The following is a 20,890-nucleotide window of genomic DNA, read 5'->3' on the forward strand; positions in this document are numbered from 1 at the left end:
TCTTGTCCTAGAATTAGTAGCTAAAACAGTAAAACACTTTAAAGGTTTCAACTGAAACAACTATCTTCTTCATACAATTAAACAGCTGAAATTATCAGAATAGGTTAACAATTCAGCATTTACTGCCAGTAAATAAAGCTTAAACACCATAAGCTTTCAGTATTACCTAGACAGTTGCAACTGACTGTTGTAGAATGCAAAATAGTTATACTTACAGAGATTAAATGCTTCCTATTTACATGACAACACCTATCAACACAACCAGATCAGAGTTACATGCAATTCTACAGCCATCCTGAATAAATCATCATGCAGACAACATCGAGGGCAAAGCCACTCTTATCGTGGAACAGTAGTCCCAGAAGAAATCCCTGCAGAAAAAGCTCCTGTTGAAGAGTTTTAACTATTCTCGTCACTTTCCTCAAAGCAGCAGCTCCAAAAACTTTTATAATTGTTCCAGAATTGCAATCCCTGAGCAGTTTTCTGATTTTCACTTATTACCGCATCTTCTCTCTCCCTTCCTTCCAATTTCATCTAGCACAAATTATCTACGGTTATTCTTCCTGCGTCAACTTCTAATCCACATGTGGTTCCCTCACAATGTTGCAGAGCACTCCAGGCAAGAGGTATGTAATGACTAAAACCAAGCAACAGAAATCTGTTATTTTCTACTGCTCTAAAGACATTCAGTCATCTTGCTCATTAACAAGTCGAAGAAAATTGATTACTTTTCATGGACCACGAATACTTGGGCTTTCTGTTCACATCTCTTCACGTTCAGAAACATTAAGAGTTTGTGGGAAATTTAAACTCTGCTAATGCACTAATACCCCGTATTTCTTACACTTATTCAAACTAACACCCCTCCTGTACGCCTCCCAACACTACTCAATATTTCATTGCACATGATACTTTACAATTTCAAAGCCCTTTACAAATAATCTCCTTGTGCTTTGGTCCTAGATTTCTTTCAAATTTAAGTAACTGCAATTCTTTTTAATATCAGAGCTTGATTCTTTTAATACACTTTTAATGCGCTGTCGACAATCTAAGCTTCTTGCCTGTAGTTCACAGCAGAACTCGGCCATTTTAAAACAAAATAGAAGTGTCAGGGAAAGGAACAACATCCTTTTATTAAATGCTGGTAGACACATAAGCAAAGATAATATATTCTGAATGTTACGCTTATTTAATTTCTGTTGCTAGATACCTGATTAAAAAGTAGTTTGTTGCCACACATACTGACAGTTGATGAACAGAAAAACAAACAACAGTTTGTGGTGTCCTTTGACATGAAATTTCACCTGCAACATGAAGTTCGGCCCTTTCACTTTTATTCCAGGGTGAGCCAGGCAAAGGAAAAATAAAAATAGAATAAAGAACTAGATTAACTAGTTAATTAGAATCTAGAACTAGATTAGATTAACTAATAAAGAACTAGACTCCTCCACTAGATTGGAGGAACAGCACTTGGGCAGACTGAAGAGAAACAGGAACTTCTAAGGGACAGACTTCAAATCTCAGTTGCTGGAAGCTGGAACACTTGGGATAAGAGACATGGATGCAGGCAATAGTGCAACAATAAGATGAGCACAGACTTTTTCTTTTTTTTTTTTTTTTTTTTTAATGTACTATTCCTTCTGCTGAGGTTTACATTGCAAAAGGCCTAGGCAAGCCAGGCATGCCATGTAATACAGATGGTAAATGGAGTAGCAAGTCTTGAGTCAGCTCTGGGAATGAGAAACAGTAAGGTTTTATCCCTATGTAAGCCACGACAAGCAGCACAGTATTTGGACCTGGTGCAATCAGAAGAAATAACAAAGTAATCCTGAGGGCTTACAAATATTTTTGAAGAACAGTCTACATCGACAAACACAGTTTTCTGCACTCAGTCATGCAGGTTTTACTCAAAAAGCACAGAATCCCATACCTTACCCTACTGCTTGTCAGTATGTAAAGTTTTCGGGCCGCCTCTAGTCCGAATCAGTTGCATCCTCCAGCAAACTACTAATTTTTTCCTATATGGCAAAGAAAATTCCAACATTGGTTTGGCTCTTCAGACTTTTGAGGTTCAAAACTGAAGCTTATTATATGGAAGTTTCTGGGGCAGATTTTAGAAGGGACTCAGCGAAAATGTTACCATTCGCGTAACACTTTTTACAACTACAGTTATTTACCCCCAGTGCCCTTGGAGACAAATTCTCTGCCTCCACGCTGGCGTTGGTATGCTGTGCATCTGCTGGTTGCTGTCCCCACCCCAGACACAGCCACATCACGGGGCAGGGGACCGAGAGCTCCCCACCGTGAGAAGCAGCGCGCAACCTCTCAGGACAAGCTATGGAGGCAGCTACCCCTGCACAGCATTCTCAGGGGTTCCATCTTCCATTAATTTTTGAGCATATAGATGGAAAAACCAGCCCACTGAATCAAGAATATGCTGCAAATGGTAGAGATGAAATTATTTAATCCTTTATGGAGTGGGAAAAAGCATAGTCAGCTACTACTGATGTTTAAATAGGGTTTGCGGGTTTTTCCCCCCTTCAATCCATAGTCATCTTCAACCTGCCTTGATAAACTTCAGAAAACCTGTGATTTACTGTTCCATTTTCCACTGCTTGCATCTGTTAAGATTTTAATTGTCATTGCCCATGATTATGCCTTTCCGTATAAAATACAGCCTACACTCTCCTATGCTTACATAGGCTTCCGTAGGCCACCCTAACACTGTTATTTCAATTTTCTCCACAAACAATATAGTTTGTGTAGAGACTTGAACCAATAGCACAATGGTTCAAGAAGCGTTATCCCTGTGACAATCAGCTTTTGCTGGAGGAAAGCCTTGTAATTGGCTTTTTCTACCCCTCCTCCTCTTCTACATATCATCTATCACCAAAAGAAAAGAATTTTAGAATACGGGCTTTCAGCCCTTTTTCAAGGTAGTTTTTTGTTTGAGGTTTTTTGGTTGTTATGGGGTCGGGTTTTTTTTTTCTGGAACCACATGAGCTAGAAACCATTTTGCACCAAAGCAAACGTCAGCGTTCTTCTGTATTACCATGCCATGAAACTGCGAGGTTTTTTTCACGTTTGATGTCCCTGCCTATTTGCAAAAGGAGCTTAAACTTGAACAAAGTGTGTGCCACTACTATTTAAACACCACAGGATATATCGGTATCAATCCTCTGTAGCCACTCCAATCAATTTTACCATTTCTGGTGATATTCCCACCATAAGAACACACAACAACTCACACAGCAAATATGTCAGATCCTGCTGGTACCTTGGCTACACCGCAAGAAAGAGGTGAGTCTCAGAAATATAGGAAATAGTTATTTAGACGACAGACAGACAGCACTTCCTTTCCCAGAACAATCTGTCTCCTGCCCTGACAACCCATTCCTGCTATATTTACCCGACCAAATTTTGCCAGTGATATATTTCCAGATGCACTTGAGCCACATGGCCCTGTCAGTCAGCCCAAGCACAGAGGAATCCGAGCAGAGAACAGCTCCTAGAAATCACTACACGTTAATCCATGCTTCCTCTCTTGCTTGCCTTTAGAGTTAAAGGAGACAAAAATGTGTAAAGCATTATTCTCGGTTTATTTTGGAAGCAGTTGTGGGGACAAGAGGCAAGAGGTACTTCATTTGATACAGCTATTTACTTCAACTGCTTTCTTTACGGCTGACAGACACCTGAACAGTAAGAAAGAAAAAAAAATTAAAAATCTGAAGCATGCAGTTAAAAATAACTGGCTGTTTCAACCAATTAATACTGGGTGTCTAGAAAGAAATTGTAAGGCTGTCTGAAAAAAGGCTAGATGCTAAACAAGGAGCCTACAGCCCTAATCTGCCATGGGAGAGCCAGTTCCTCATCCAGAAAAAAACCAAACCTGGTGCCATCTTTGCTGGCAAAAAGCAACACAGATCAAGCAAGAAAAATCTAGTTCTAGATTTCAGATAGTTCAATTTAAGAATGCTGACGAGCTAAAACGAGTTGTGGAGCAATAAGAATAGGATCTAATGAAAAGCTAGCTTTATCTCTTCTGAGCTAAGCCACTTTACTCTTTTAACAGTTATATTCTTCCTATATTCTGCCATACACTTCTGACCTCATGCTATCTCTTGCAACCCTAACTGCACGGCTAGGTTCTTTTATTTTCATAATTTTATCTAAAAGTGCACAGGTTCTTTTATTTTCATAATTCTATAAAATACTTAAAGCTGACTTCTGATAATTACGTTGGCTCTTGAAGTTCCCTGAGATCCTTTGAGCAAAGGACCAAATAAACTCTCTTCTCCACCTCCATATTTTTAAAAGATGCTCTTCACAGCTCCTACCTCAATATGGCTTGATTCCAAAGTGCGTTTTTGAGAGTAATGCAATGGGGGAAAATAAACCAAAAAAAACCAACAAAACATAAAACACCAAAGTCACCTCTCAAGATCTTATTAGCAAGAGGACTTTGTCATCACATTGGTGTCTGGTCAGTGGAACCCACGTCTTTCTCAGTTCTAGGTACTACGAGCCTTCCAGAGAAGGAGATGGGAAATAAATCAGCGATGCAAGAGGAAGAGGTGAACAGAGGAGCTGAAAGGGTTTAAAATTGTAAATATCCTTCCTTTGCCTCCCTCCTCCCCTTTTCTGGAAAGCGCAGACAGGCAGTTTCAACCTTTCCACCGTTTATTTAACTGGCTTAACAGAGGGTCCTAACAGGTCACAAATAAGCTTTTTAAATAAAAAGCACAAGTTGAAATCAACTGTGGATATATCAAAACACATGGCCAGGCCATTTTTATTACTCGAGGTGGAATTAAGAACCACAGCAGCCTTCTTTTAATAGCAAATCCACCTAACGAGGTCTCTTGCAGCTAGCTGCATGCAGGTAGAGGTTCCTCAGAACCAAAGCCCTTTTGAGCCATTCTTCTAAACCAAACATTCAAAAAACCACATAAAAGTTTGTATCCAAAATTAGTATTGCTTAAGGACAAGTACATCCTTTAGAACAGTAGAGACTACTATCGCTACAGCATTAAAATTTTTAAACGTTTTTGCTAGAGAGATTATTCCTGCTTCATCAAACTCTGCACATTTGCACGTTTTCTGGTACCGTTTCCTTTTCAAATCTGTAACACTAAAACACTTTTCCAGCCTCCGGCTGGCACATCATGCAAGAGGAGTGGAGACCAGCACGACCAGAAAGAAAATGAGCATCTTACGGGTGGCACTGAAAGATTGTTAAAAGAAAAAATACTGGCGGGTGCTGAGTAGGATCAAGTGAAATGCGGGCAAAATATGGACTGCATTACATGTGAGAGTTTATTAGCAGCCTCATACAGCTGCTCAAATTCAGGCATCTAATACGGGGATGTGAACAGCTGGTACCATCACCTGCTGTTCCTGCAGAGTGAAAGGGAGTGTGTGACCTTCCTTCCGCCGCAGCACATGGGTCCTCTGCCTGTGAACAAGTACCAGGACGGGGCTGCGAAACTCAATAGCGTGAAGAACTGCCATCCAAAAAAGAAACTGCGCAATGGAGAATGCACTTCACTTTCAGATTTTTAATGAATTGTTAGGAAAAGCAGTTTGCAAAATTTAAGTTGATGCTGCCTCTGACACAAAGCTTTAATAGTCAATTACCAAACCATTAAATTAAGGATGTCTATGATGGTTCTCCCCCCCATTATTTAACAATATATTTCTTCAGCAATTTCTTTTTCTCTGAAGAAAACATTTTAAATTTTTTTCAATTACTGAACTACCGTTCAGCTACTCTGTTAGAGTTGCTCTATTGCTTTCTACAATGTCTGAATCTTTTACTTTCTTCCTCTCCTATGTTTCCAACACACTTGGCAAAGCCTTTTCCCCAAGAAAATATTACTTTTTTATTTACCAAACATGGATATTTCTTCCCTTACGTTCTTAATGAAGCAGAAGCCTTCATGATGAAAGTGTTCAGACTCCTGTTATCACACAAAGAAGTCATGTTAGAAAAAGTTTGTTTAGAACTTACCTCTTTTCCAACCAAAAATCTAACTTTCCTACAATATCACAGTACTCCTGTTTCAACTGAAAAAGTCTCTTCCTGTTTACCATATTTTAACAGACTGGTAAATATTTGAGCAAATGTATTTCCTACACTTTGCGTTCATCATCCACAATGCCACCAAAGTAAATATTCCCAGGACTGTGCTCTCCCCACTCCCTTCACATCTGAAGTGCTAACTTCATCCTGAGGCAGAATGTATTTGAGAGAGGGGAAGCACTGGAGTAAAATCTGATAGTGCTTGTGAAATCTTAAGTCTGACCTGAATACATTTGCACTTCAGACACTGAAAAGCCAAAAATTTTAACTAAGAGCTGAGCGTACAAAGAAAAACACAGTATTTCTGAACGACAAATGTGAAAACCTCAGACTGAAGTGAAAACCAGCTAATGATGTCTCCTCCCATGCTGCCATGACAGCCACCTTAGTTATTACAGAACTATTATGGGCCACTATAAACTGTCTAATCCTGCTTTGAAGAAGATCCAAGTTCCTAAGTGCAGTTACTAAAGATGCTTACGTGAGCAACCATATTTCACCAGTGCCACTCATTTTATTTCTAGAATAAAGCCCCTCCCCTAGGGTACACCCAGATCTAAAAGACCGTTCTCCTTCAACACGTCATGATTAAGAAAACAACCACATCTTCATTTATTTCAACAATACCTCATATCTGCCATTTGCCACCTAAATTATTTAAGCAGTTAATCAAGAGGTTAATGGAATCTAATTCAACAGCCTCTTGGCAGACTTCGTCACTGTATCAAGAAAAACAACAATTTCCTGAAAAGTAACGGGGCACAAAGACACATTTTAATGAAAAAAAAATCCTCTCATAATAAAGACAACCAAAAGTGCACAGCATTGTTTTGAAGTCTCTCACCTCATTTAAGCAGCACAAACATTGAGAATTACTTATAGTCATGCAAGCATTCAGACTCCTGCACCAAGCAAAGGCAGCATGTATTTTCTGACAGACTGCTCCATTTAGAATTTATCATTTCAATATGGCTGGGAAAAAGTTTCAGCTACTGCTACAAGGACAGAACTGGAAATTAGAACTTCTGAAGCGCTTATGTTAGGGTAAAGATAGAGGATCAAACAAAGAAAGTACCCCCAGCACTGAAGAATTTCACATATTCCGTTAACAAGCATTAATCAAGTGCACCCCTTGAGTATTACAGTTGTGTAATTGTGAGTTCGGTGCAAAACACATTAATAAGCTGTCGTGGAAACAGTTTTTATTCATTTTAACAGGATGGCTAAAGGCAGTATCACCTCAAACTTCAGTTCTATTGCACATATATGCGAGCTCTCACCTAACATGCTTTACTTTTACATTTCTATGCATCTCACATCGTCTTTTTTTTTTTTGTCATAACATCTCGCCCTGTTCCTCAGCTGTCACATCACTACACACCTCCTCCTTCTTTCACAACCTGCTTGATTACAAAAGTAGTTTGAACTGACAAGTTTTAACTTCCCAACTGCACCATGCAAAGAGCATGGACACATTCATTTCACGAAGTGATGAGGAGTCTCCGTCTACAGTTTTGTGATGACGTGTCCTGATTCACTGCCCCTAGAAGATTTACGTATATTTAATTCACTCACGATTTAGCCTTCCTCGCTTTAATAAAGAATTCACAGAAAGTATCTGTTGATAACACAAATATTCCACTTATCGAATGCACTTCAAACTCATCCATGACACGACATTTCCATCCCTTTCACCTCAGAATCCGTCATACCACAAGATCTCAGACCCTACTTTTAAGCCACTGTATTATAGGCAATATATACCAAACTTACTTTTCTTTATAGCTTTCAGAGGTGCTATAAAGCAAGTTAAAATCATATCATCTAAAAGACGACAGGAGTTTTCACAGGACGGCATGCAGCTGTGAGTTTTATAGCTCTTCCCTGGGTAGATCTGCTGTCTTGTATAATTTTCTAAAGGCAAATTACAGAAGCAAGATCTTGACTATCCATCTGAATTTTTTTTTTTTTTTTTTTAAGAACTTACAATGAGGAGTTCTGTAACATGTAGGAAGAATTTTTTTCTCCCTGATTTAAAAAAAAAAAACAAAACAAACCTTTCAGCAATAATCTATTCCACAACACTCAGAGCAGACAAGTTAGGTATAGTTACCCTAAAAAGAAAAAGCTCTTTCAGGTTTACCCCAAAGAGGGAAGCCACCAACTGCACATCCCTCACTATTACTCCTCCCTGACCAATCAACTTGCTATTTTAATAACAGTGTTTGCCATTACTGCTACTTTTATACTTACCTTTAAAACCCTCCCCTTCTACCTCTCTTCTTGCTGGCTTTTTTCTTCCGCTCTAATTATCGAGAGAAGCAGCGCTTTATCACACATCCCTGCGCTATTCCTGAAAAAAGGACATTTTGCCCAATTGAATCTTCTTTCAAATTTCTCCTTCAAACTCACATCTTGTTATAAAACGTATCAGGGATCAGCCGACGACGGCGTGTTTGAAGGACAAATGGAGGCAGTAATTAAGGCAAACCCTCAAGTGTTTAACAACTTTGTGTATTTAACGACTTCTCCCTGCTTCCACCCTCTTAAGCTACAAACTCTTTGAGGTGAGGAATGCTTCAATGTGGTTGTTGTCTCTGTATGACCAACGCTTCTTGGCAGTTCTGTTACACGTTATGCAACTATATAAATATGCACCTGCACTTTCTGAGACAAGGTATTGCTTCTTTGAAGTAAATCACCTTTGAGAGATTGGTTTTAACAGGTCAGATGGCAGCAGTTTAGTGAGAAGACAGTTAAAGGAAGGAAAGGTGATAGAAAAGATATATGTTGAAAAAACTTCTACTGGAATTCAGCAATTTCTTGTACATTCCTACCTCCAGAAGATTTTTACTATAATGCAAATAGCTTTAACATCCCTTAATTGGCCACAATTCCTTTTAATTAATCTTGACCAAAACAAAGACATCATCATAAAAAACAACCCTGGAATAAAACCTCCATGGATGACTTAAGAGGCACCTTAACTTCAGCAGAGCATCTGGTACTGCCTTTCTACCAAATCAAACTGCAATTTATTGCCCTCTAATGGATGTACATTAGGCCATTTCCTTTATGGCTCCACTTCACACAGAAGCAGTAACCGAAGGAAATAATGGAGTGCCCAACAAGTGGGAAAAGTAATTGCTCAACAAGCGTGGAACAAGAGGGAGTCAGTCGCTCACCGTGCACATGTGGCAGCTCTTCAGAGCCCAGCCCTGCAGCGGTAACAGAGGGCTGGTGTTACAGAACAAGTCCACTGGTGGGAACTCTGCCAAGCGACAGCCAGGAGCGCTTGTCCATCTAAATCCTTGGGTCCTTAAGGATTAGGGGGCAGGAAACAATTCCTTCCAACAGCACCACCTCCTGCCTGTACCTGCCAGTCATCAGCCACGCACAGATGGAAGACTGTTAAGCTCCGAGCTCTACGCTTAAATTGCAGCCAAAGAACTGTATTTAAAGGATGGTTTGGTGGTATCGCAAGGGTGATGGCAGACTGCAGGAGGGACAGTTCAGATGCCCTGACTTGAAAGAGAAACACACAAATACCTTGTGTGAAGACCATCTTACTGGTCTCGTTGGTTTTTTTGGTTTAGATATTCCCAGAGTCACTCCACTTCTGAATTTACTCAGAAAGTTTCTTACTACTCAGAAACACAAAATAGAAGGTGAACACAAGAGCTAAAAAGTTATCAAATTAAGGACGCTACACAACCGCAGTTTAGCCCTTTCTGCCTGTTCAGTCTTAGATACAGAATCATAGAATGGTTTGGGTTGGAAGGGACCTTAAAGATCATCCAGTTCCAACCCCCCTGCCATGCACAGGGACACCTCCCACCAGACCACGTTGCTCAAAGCCCCATCCAGCCTGGCCTTGAACACCTCCAGGGATGGGGCAGCCACAGCTTCTCTGGGCAACCTGTTCCAGTGTCTCACCACCCTCACAGGAAAGAATTTCTTTCTGATATCTAACCTAAATCTCCCCTCTTTCATTTTAAAACCATTACCCCTCGTCCTATCGCTTCCCTCCCTGATCAAGAGTCCCTCCCCATCTCTCCTGTAGCCCCTTTAGGGACTGGAAGGGGCTCTCAGGTCTCCCTGGTGCCTTCTCTTCTCCAGGCTGAACAACCCCAACTCTCTCAGCCTGTCTTCACAGACACGATCTCTCAATTACAAGCTTCCACTTCTCACAAATGCCAGTTTCATCCAGTACACTAAGTTGAAGAGCTCAGTGAATAATTCCACAGAATCAATCCAGAGTGACCCCATCCATATCTGACTCCTCTCACACTGCATAAGTCCTGTCTCCCACCCAACAGAAAAGCCTTGGAAAAGGTTATGGTGCTTGTCGTGGTGCATCTATAAGCTTCACACATAACTAACAGTTATTTTTCGTTAAGCACATTCAGTGATTAGAATGCGGCTGAGTTAAAGCTGTGGAAGAAACCTGACTCTATCAGTTTTCTAACCATTCTTACTTGCTTTCCATTCTTCTTAAAAGTTTTACAAAACATTAGCTTGAGTTGCTTGGTCTTCCAAAATACCAGGTTAACATGTATGGATACCTGTTACTTAACAAAAAAAAAAAAAAGTAATTTTTTTTTAAAGTTATCACAGGAATAGACATAATCTAGGAGACCAGAGAGTCTTCTAGATCATAGAATGGCTAGAGTTGGAAGGGACCTTAAAGTTCATTGAGTTCCAAACCCCCTGCCCTGGGCAGGGACACCTCCCGCTAGACCAGGCTGCTCTTATCTATCTCTAAAAGATCGATCAGATATCTTATATGAAGCTGCAATAGAAAAAAAGTTAGGTGTTGGTTTGGTTTTTTTTTTTTCATGTCTGCTTTTTGCAATTCTTCAACGCAAAGGGAAAAGTATCACAGTTTGAAGTTCATCGGTATTTGTTATTTACTATTAAGTCCAAGCACTTCCTGCAGAAATTCAAGATATAAATAATAAATAGGATATAGCATTGCTTTTATGTGCAAAGTGCAAAATAACAAGCATTGCAGCTCTATACATATCATACATCCATATAATCCAATTCCTACACTTCTTTAAAACAAAAAAATATTTTTTCTGATTTCTTAAGTTAAGTAGATCACAATCACTATCTCAGATTCTATTCAACAGCACTGCAATAGCATTGAGAACAGGCCACACATCTATATTTACTACTCATTTACCACTTCTTAAAAGTGGATCTTTCAGAAAAAAGTTCAGATATTAATCCCAAATCAGGATAAAATTCCTGTACTGTCTTATGCAAACATCAGGTTTTTCCTAAAAAACTGAGTTTCCAGAGCTCAGACATGAGAAAATGAGTGTGCAATCAAATCTACATACCAGAAAACTGATGGCTACAGTAACAAGTATATTAAGTCAGTACACTGGGCAAAGGTTCTCTTACGGTTACAGTCATTTGACCTTTAGCCAGCTCTTAATGCCCCAGCCAACCCTCTAAAGATGGAGATTTGCAGCAGCTTCTTGTCTGAAATAAGCCATGAAAAGATTCTTCTGAACCCACTGTACAAGCATTCATTTAAAATGTCATGAATGTGCATGAAATCAGAGTGCTTCTAACAGCTTACTTTGCAGCTTCTGTTTAAATGCACTAACTCTGAACCACCAGAGGATAAAAGGACCTTCCAGTCTGGCACTCATGGACCTAAAATATACACAAGCACCTCTTCACAGGTGTGTTTACCTAGTTTAAACCTTATTTAAATAGACTCTAGATGCACACACTTTCCACAAACACCTGCTTCTCCCACTGCAGTGCTGACTTGTGCAGGCAGTTGTATTCAGTCATTTTCTGTCCTAAAGCCATCCTACACACCAGTAAGCAGCACTTCAGTCGCGAAAATCCTGGTTACTGACTCATCCCCCCCAGTCAGAGCAAAACACAAATTCTGCAATGAGGAGAACCACTACAGAAGTACCTGCTCTTACCTCTGCATCCCACTGGAATGGTCTGAAGACCTCAACAGCCACAGCAAGATTTGAGGAAACCTGATCCTCATTAGATGATGGAAAAGCTTATAATTAGTTCATATTTCCAGCCGTTTGTGGTTACAAAATCTCTCCCTGGTGAGCTCAAGAGCATCCTAAGCTGGAAACACTCATGAAAGAGAAGATGCTCAGTTATCACTGGATGTCAAAAAGAAGCTTCCTTTTGTTGACCTAAATCCCTAACAACACTGACGAAATCAACGAATATTTCAACATCCAGACACATTTTCCAGATACTCAACTTACTGTAAAAAGCAGTCAAATGGAAGTTGTGGTGACAGTGACCCTAGATCCAAACTTGTATGAACACTAATGCTTCCATCAGTTTTAAAATAACCTTTGAAGATGCAGTTGTATTTCAATCTTGCATGCATGGACAAAGTCACTGCTTCCATATGGTCGTAACTCAGGACACAGATTTTTTGCTTTTTCTAAGCACTGGAAATATGAGACACCACATCAAACTTAGGGTTATGGTGCTTATCCTAGTACAAGAAGCATTGAGCTATTAAATTTATCTTGGAGGAACTTATGCATCACCCAAGACAACAGAAACTCAAATTTTTCCTTTCTGTTTTTTTCAGGCAACTACTATCGGTAATAATTAAAATACACACACCCCATAGAAGTATAAAAATGGCACAAAATAAACCAAACAACAGTAGATCGGAGTGGACCTGCTGCTCATTTTCAAATTATTAAACTGCTTTTGTAAATCTACATAAAATTGCCAAAGAAATTAAGTTTCTCTGTCAGAATTCTAAAGAGCAACATCATTCCACGTAGTTCAGGTCCAAGGCCCGTAGCTGGGTGTGCTGAACCACAGGAGTGAAGTTACTCTTACCATAATCATGGGGTTGTTTGTGCTGAGCAACAGCATCTTCTCTAGATGCTTCCTTCAAGAGTCCATTTAGATGTTACAACGGGATGGGATACCACTACTTAGTTGCAAGCAAGCGTTTACTATTTTGGCAATCAAATAAAACACATTTATGTAATTTAGTCACTCTTGAGGAACAATGCTTTGAAACGGGAATCTTTAGCTGCTGGAGGCAAACAGTGCATCTTTATACCCTTGACCAGGGTATTTCAGCATCTCAGTCACGACAGAGTTAATACCCACTAGCTCAGAGGAGAACAAAAGGTACTCCACTGCAACATGCCTAACATTTACATTGCCTCTCTTTGCTCATTAAACAGGTTTTGGTTAAATAATGAACAAACTGTATTACAGACTCCGATGAGAATTCCAAAATTATAAATCAACTGGTAAAGCCCAGAGGAGAATGAAGGGAGTGGGAGGGAAGGAAGGATAATATTGACTAATATAAAGGGCGCAGCTTGACAGTGGATATTCCTGCCACACCTGATCAAACATGCTCCATGGGGGCGGGGAAGGGAGGGCGAGAGCAAGAGGGGAGATGGGACAAGGCAGCCTGAAATTTGCATCCGGAACAGATTAAAATGGGTTCTTGGGGGATTGAGAAAATACATAATATATATTACTATAAATGCAAAATTGTACTAAAAGCTAACTCAAATGTCAAAGATTACAGCTTGAATAAATTTAAATATAAAAGCAACGCGTTTCCATGAGCTAATGAAAGAGACGTGAAAGGAAGGTCTAGGCAGGGAAAAAAAAACACCACCCACAAAAAACCCTAAGCTTGGACTTTTCATAGCCTTGAAGACGAGGCAGGAGACTCTATATCGTTCAAAGTATTGCTTGGGAACCAGTCCTTGTCTAAAACTGAAAAAAAAATGGAGCATAGCAATGGTGTTCTACCTCAAGACACCAGTCTGTAAATAGCAGTCATTGAAGCTGAAATTACCTGTTTAAAAGAACCCCATGTAGTCAGACCGACACGCTATCATCACTGTATATAAGCAATTACTACATGATGACTAATACTCACAGGGAGCCTCTGAATCTCTCAGTACATTAAACTTTGCTTTCTCTAACACAAGGAGATAGCAGACCTGCATTTTTCCCCCAACAACTCAACAGCACGTTGTATCCAGCTACTCCAGATAAATGGCCAGGCCTTGACATTTACTCATACTGCATTTATTTGAGCATCCTGACATTCCCTGCTCTTGTTGATGAGAAGAGGTATTTGCATTAATGGCAAAGAACTCCAGGAGCCTCATTTTAAAGAGAATTTTATCTCATAGAAGGGAGAGAAGGAAAATTTCCTCCCAAAACACTTTTAATGACTGCATGCATACCCTACAGAAGACAAGCGTGCTTACAAAAAACACCCACAAATCCAGACTGCCATGTAGTCTGGGTACAAGCACAACATCTAGAACAAAGATACTATCCAGAAACGCAAGCTGTGCAGGAGCTCCACAAGACGTCATAACCTGACAGAAGAGTCCTGCTCACAACCAAGGCGAAGTTCACCTGGCAAAGAAAAGTAAAGCATTACACTTGTAACCACAAAAGGGGAAGGAATAAGGGCTTAGAACAGGCACGTGTCCTTGGCACGTCTCATGGAAGGGGTACTTCTAGGGAACTACTTTTTATGGGATTCCAAGCTCAGCAATGACACAGAAACAGGTGCAGTTCGCAACTAGAAATGCAAGAAGTCCATCTCAAACTTAAGTTGAGTGCTGTTCTGAACGCTCGCTATAATAAAGGGCCCAGAAATAAAGCTTACTTTCAAATATCATAATCAGTAAGGAAGAAGCAGCAGAATGCCACGTGCAGCTCAGTATTAGCCTCACTTCCAGACTCTCAACATACACTTAAAGAATCACTCCTGAAACTACAAAAGGAAAAAAAATGTGGGGAAGAAGGGAAGAAAGACATGTTGGGAGAAAAATCCTGGTCAGAATACACATCACAGCCTTGTGTTCTACTTCTGTAACCAGTATACATTTCCAGTTCCTTTCAGTGTAACCGGTCACAAAGTAAGCTTTTCACTTCAGGATTCAAGAGACCCAAACGGAAAGCAAAGTCTGTGCTTCACTTATTACTGATAAGAAATGATGAAAACCAACAAATCAAATAATATGAGGAGAAAACAGATAACAGTAGGCTACTTTCTAAGCAGATTTTTCCCCCATCATTCACAGATCAGAAAGCATAAACAAAGCACAGAAAGACTATGTATACTATGTATACTAATACACCAGATTTCATATATTACTACAAGCTTCAGTATATTGAAGAAACATGCACATTTATATTAAAAAAAAGTGTGTGTATATACACACACAAATATATATATACACACATATATATATGTATTTCCAGATAGTGGCAAGCAGTACTATTTGTGGACTAGTTTATGTTGGTGTTATTTGTCTAAAAGTATATACATATTTGCTTTTTTCTTGTTATTCAATATATGACCTCTGGATAGTAAATAAGAGAAACAAGTAAACCTGTACATTTCTTTGCATATACCCTGGTAGGTACACATACCTGCTGATTTCTGTATAAACTTACCTGTTATATTATTCAGCACTTCTTTTAAGAGGCTAAAGCTATGCAGCAGGGGATCCCTTTCTTCATCCTATAGGTTATATATAGGAAGGAAGTCATTAACGAGGCAAAACATATTCCCGAAGACAAATCTTAATACTGGGCCTGTAAAGACCTCACCCTCATATTCACAGAAGTGCTGTGGGTTGAGTTTACCACTGCCAGTGCATTTACTCCATCAAAAGGAAGAGAAGCATTTTTATTTTCCTGCTAGCGCTCCCCAATGTCATACAGCTCAAATGTCACAGCACAGGTTCAAGTCCGAGCATTCTGGCTTGGTTTTATTGTCCTTCGAAGTATTTCTGATTAGCCTTCTGCTGTTCAATAAATTTCAGAGCAAATTTAACTCGTACCATGTTGAAATGGCTCATCTGGATTTGCTATAATGTTAATCTATGCAGATTGTAATGGGAACAGAAACACAATGACATTTGGTGCCATTAAAATAACTTGAAGACAGAACCACGGTGCAAAATTTATATGAATAGCTGCATCCTTTAGCCTTAGTCTATCTTTACAAGATTAAAATAAGGAGAAGCAGCAGTTTCTCCAAGCTGTGTACATCCGCAGCCACACCTCCTGCTGGGTGGCAGCTAGCACTAATGAAGAAATGCCTGTTAGAGAGAAAAAGGGCCCTGCCCTTTGACAAACTGAAACCACTTGTGCTGGATGACAGCCATCTGCTATTCACATGATATTCTGAAGCGCACCACATGCATATATTTACACTGCGGAAGCCATAAAGTGATCAATTCATCATTAGACTTGGAAACACTGTATTAATGGCTTTTAACAAAACAGGTTTCAGTCAGAATAGAGCTAGCAGTCAGAAAACAGAGCTATAAAAAAAAAAGACACTATGCCATATGAAAAATTTAAAAATACCCTATATATAATGATTTCCCCAAATTTTATTTCATGGCTTTCATAGAACGGTCCAGCTTGCAAGGGACCTTAAAGATCATCGAGTTCCAACCCCCCTGCCATTGGCAGAGACACCTCCACTAGACCATGTTGCACAGGGCCCAAAAGATACAGAAAAACATTGTGCTAAATAAAATAACACTATATATTCAAAATCCCTGAAATACCAGGCAATAAAAGTCTAAATGAGATGACTTCGGTTTTTTTACAGGGTATACAGGTAGATGATTTCCAGCTTTGTGCCTCTTACAGTCGCTGGCACACAAGAAGCCAAAACTGCTCAGCATGAAAGAATGTAGAAAGTTATTCCAACTTTACTTATAAAGGTATTACAATGAGTGCTAAAAAAAACTGAGGTGTTTTTCTGAAACCAGGTGGTTTCTGCCACAGGGTGAACAGGTAGCAACAATTCAAGGTCACTTACCAGATGTGTGTGAGTGCTCCATCGGGCATTTCGCTTGATGGCTCCCACCACCGCGTTGATTTCACCTTGTACAATGTAAATGTTCTTATCCACCATCCTGACAGCCCTGAAAATAAAGGTAATAGAAATTAATCTCCAGCCTCTCAGAGTTATTCTCTTCCTCAAATAACACATCAAGTTGGCCCTAGTCAAGCAGGAGGCCTGCAGAGATGCAAGAAACCTTCAGATCTTTGTTTTGTGCATGCAGATAAATACAGTTATTTTGTCAAAAAGATGTTTTTCCACACAGCGTGTTTTCAAGACCACGAGAGCAGACAGTTAGTTGTAACAGGGCATCTGTGAAGCAAGAGACAACTTTGCTATGGCACATTCCTCGTCTTTTTTTCCAGTCTACGTAAGTTCACAGAAAGATAAAGTGTTAGGGTACCAGGACAGACACCCATGACAATGCAATAACACGCACATCTCCAGCACTTACACAAAGACCCACAGCTCTGCACAGAACACAAAGCCAATCTTGTACTCTGCTAAATAAGCATCAGCGGCTCAAATAAGCTGGCCAGAGCTAAACTCTTTGGGACTTCAAACTTTGACAAAATAATTTATAACAGATGTTGATTTTACACTTGCTTCGTGAAAAAAAAGCTTTCAAGAAAGAGGGCAAGTAAAAAAAAAGTCATGGGTAAGATCCCGCAAAGAAATGAGCAAAATCAGAGACAAAACTGCATGGAACATTGGGAGAAAAAGTGAGAAAACTAAAGGCAGACATTTACTCTCACGTAGCCTGAGGTCTTACAGGGAAAAACTTAAACTGATGTACCCAGAGGGAGACACAGAAGAGGGGGCAAAAATGTATAAGCAAGAAATATTTCTAATTGTCTGAGAAAAAGAAATGAAAAGTAGGTAACTACAGGATGGTTCTCTCTATATTAGCTGTAGCCCAGATATAGTCAAGCATAAAGAAATAAGAATGAAGGGAAATGAACAAAAACGACTGTTCATCAAGAATAAACAGGCCAATAAAGAGGCCAGGGAGTCCGATGACACCATGTCTGCCATTGAGAAGGATTTAGTGAAATAGTAGCCAAGTAACGAGACTTTTTTCAGAAGATATGAAAGGAAAATGAGGAATCCAGCTTGAAATCACAACCGGCCATCCACAGGGAAGCAAAAGACTGAAAACAGATGCAACGTTGATCATAACACTTCAAATCAGACAAGCTCATTTAAAGGACTCAACTGGGGAGGGAGAGCAGGGGGGTAATAAAACACAGAGAATAAGAGAAGGAATTTTGCCTATGTAGCAAAAGCAAAGCTGGAAGGAAACGGTTTGGGTGTATTACCCCAGACCTCAGAACCACCACCACAAAAATTTCAGAACATAAATCCTGGATCTGTCAGGCTTCACATTAATTAACATGTTTGAATTACCAACAACACTTCAAATATACAAATATCCTCTGAGTGAAAGAGACTAATTTGCTTCAGGACTCTGTAAATAATGGAGAAAGCAAAATACTATAAAAAGATACCTTATCAAGGGACAACATCAGATTCGTTGTTTTGGTTTTTTATATGCTTGCAATAGAATGAATAATCTTATGGCAAAACTGTTTCTTACTTTATGAGATTAATTATACATAATGGTATTACTAAGTGTTACCCAATAAATTAGGGGCAAAGACAAAAGTATTTTTTAATATGGGGCCTACCATGACAGACCAGATCAATATTTTATCTCATTCACTACTTGATGATTCAGAAAAATAAACAAATAGTTCTAGCAAGTGGTTTGCTTGTGCCCTGGAGAACAAAGGTTTATATCCTCCCTCCACAGCTGATTGTAACAAAACCACAGATATTCTTCCTACTCATGTGTCTAATGCTTGAGAAGTGCCCGTCCTCAAAAGTAACTTATTCCGTATGTTATTTATATGACTGCATTAAAATATTTTTTGATCACTTTTTTTTCTACTTTTATATGTTGTCTTTGTTTTAGTGCAAGGCATTAATGGGAGATTTTCTCCACCGTGTAAAATTAATCACTTATTTATCTCTTCCTTCAGTAATTCCAATATTTTCCAGATTTCTACATTGGCAGTTTCAGGGATCAAAACCCTGGTCCACAGAAGTACTTTTGGGGAAATACTTGGTACATTCAAATCTGTCAAAACTCAAGTTTTCCTTGTCTTCACTTTACCAAAACAATATTGAGCACGTAAACTCCAAAGTGCCATTCCAGGTATTTAGCAAACTGCCGTGGAAACAAAGGCTCCCCCAAGCTGGTCTAGAAAAGCACATAAAGATAAACCAGAAATAAATATCACATGCCTTGCACATACACAGGTACTCAGTAGTTCTGCCAATATTCAAAGTGATGCCAAAGCTTAAAAGCTATTCTGCATACTCCTGAATCTGCTTGTAGAAACTCCTCTACTTTTAACCTAAAAGAATCAAGACAGAAAAGCTTGTTAAACTCAGAATGTAGGAGACTTAACAATGCTCTACTCTTCCCAAACCTGGTGGTATCTCCAAGCAGCAAAATATGAAGAAGACAGACACAAACCTCCAACACACACCTTTTCCTTTTAACCTGCTGGGAAACTGAATGTGCTGATCCTTTCAAGCAAGGGTGCAAAAAAATCCATTGTACGTGGCAGGGCTCTCCTGACACATTACAATCATGCAAAAATTAAGGGACTTTTTTGCAATTATATCCTTTCATTGCTAACTATCGGAGAAGACTCTATGAGAATGCACTCCTTTCCTCACTGCAGATTCCTTTATACAAAAGTACAAAAATTCACTTTATACATGCCAAAAAACTTAGAGGTCCAATGTAACTGAAATACCCTGTCACGCTGGAGACACAAATTCACTCTCAGATCTCTGAACATCACACATACAGCCCACTTCACCACAAACACTGGGTAAAGACGAGGAAAAAATCCTGCTTTATATTTAAGCTTACAGTTAACCAAGCAATAGCACACACACATGCCAAAGCAAACCACAGCCAACTATCTTCATTCACGCAAAGGACCTTTGTGACCGTGTCCTGGAGAAGGAAATAGAAAATAATTACAGGGTGGAAGGGAAAGCCAGTCAACTACTTTCAGAGAGATGCACCTTAAAAGCTAAACCCACCAAAAGCACCATCCATCCCTGTAAAAGTTTAAAAGTTTATTTCAAGCAATGGAAATAGCTTCTCTAAAATCTGCACTTCCCAAAGCCTACCCCTTTTAAACTACTGGATAATTTCAGTATGCGTTCCTTCAACTGTATCTTCATCACAAGCAACAACTGCTCACACTTTAAAGCTCAGTATAAATGTACTATATTGAAAGAAGTTTTAAGGTTGTAATTAATGCTCTGAAGCAGCAGAGAGAAAGTTCCAAGATTCACCAGCCCAGCACTGAACGATCAGTTTGGTTTAGGAGAGCATGGTGGTAAGTCAAGCAAAACCACAAAATGTTTGTTCAACATACAAAAAAATTGCTAACATGATTTCAGAGGTTTGATGTTACAAAGGCACTGTCTGAAGTGATATTGTATAACTGTTGGTTGGACGGGTTAACAGAACTGCTAATGCTGAAGATCATTAAAAAAGTTGAAACAGTCTCCCTAGTAAAGCCATGGGTCCAACACCTTCTTCAGATCAAGACCGGATGCCTTTCTTAAAAGCAATCTTTAATCAAACACAAGACAGTGGACTCAGTACAGAAACAAATGGATTAAATTCTGTGGTCTTGAGTTATGCAGAAAAAAAAAAAAAAACAGGAAAAGTATTTATCAAATTTCAAATGCTTTTTAGCTCCTTATCTCTCCAGTTAGTCCTACATAAAGTCCGGTTTCTTTCTCATGATGGGTTCACACATTTGCTTAAATCTGCAGATGAGTCCTCAGATTTTGCTCTCCTGCGGAACCTTGACAGGCAGCACAGTGAAAGTGAC

The 20,890-nt window shown here is 39.4% G+C and overlaps 1 protein-coding gene across 2 annotated transcripts in view; it reads right to left on the reverse strand.

The window, feature by feature from the left end:
• GBF1 (golgi brefeldin A resistant guanine nucleotide exchange factor 1) overlaps nucleotides 1-17,033 on the reverse strand; it is a 105,161-nt gene extending 88,128 nt beyond the window's left edge. For both annotated transcript variants that reach the window (XM_074154240.1, XM_074154239.1), the window contains exons 1-2: nucleotides 16,938-17,033; nucleotides 15,554-15,620 (exon numbers count right to left, since the gene is read on the reverse strand). In XM_074154240.1, coding sequence (XP_074010341.1) covers nucleotides 15,554-15,620; nucleotides 16,938-17,033 — 163 coding nt within the window. The remainder of the gene's footprint in view (nucleotides 1-15,553; nucleotides 15,621-16,937) is intronic.
• Between the last annotated feature and the right edge of the window lie 3,857 nt (nucleotides 17,034-20,890).

Source organism: Numenius arquata, chromosome 10 (assembly GCF_964106895.1).
Source record: "Numenius arquata chromosome 10, bNumArq3.hap1.1, whole genome shotgun sequence".
NCBI classification, from domain to species: Eukaryota; Metazoa; Chordata; class Aves; order Charadriiformes; family Scolopacidae; genus Numenius; species Numenius arquata.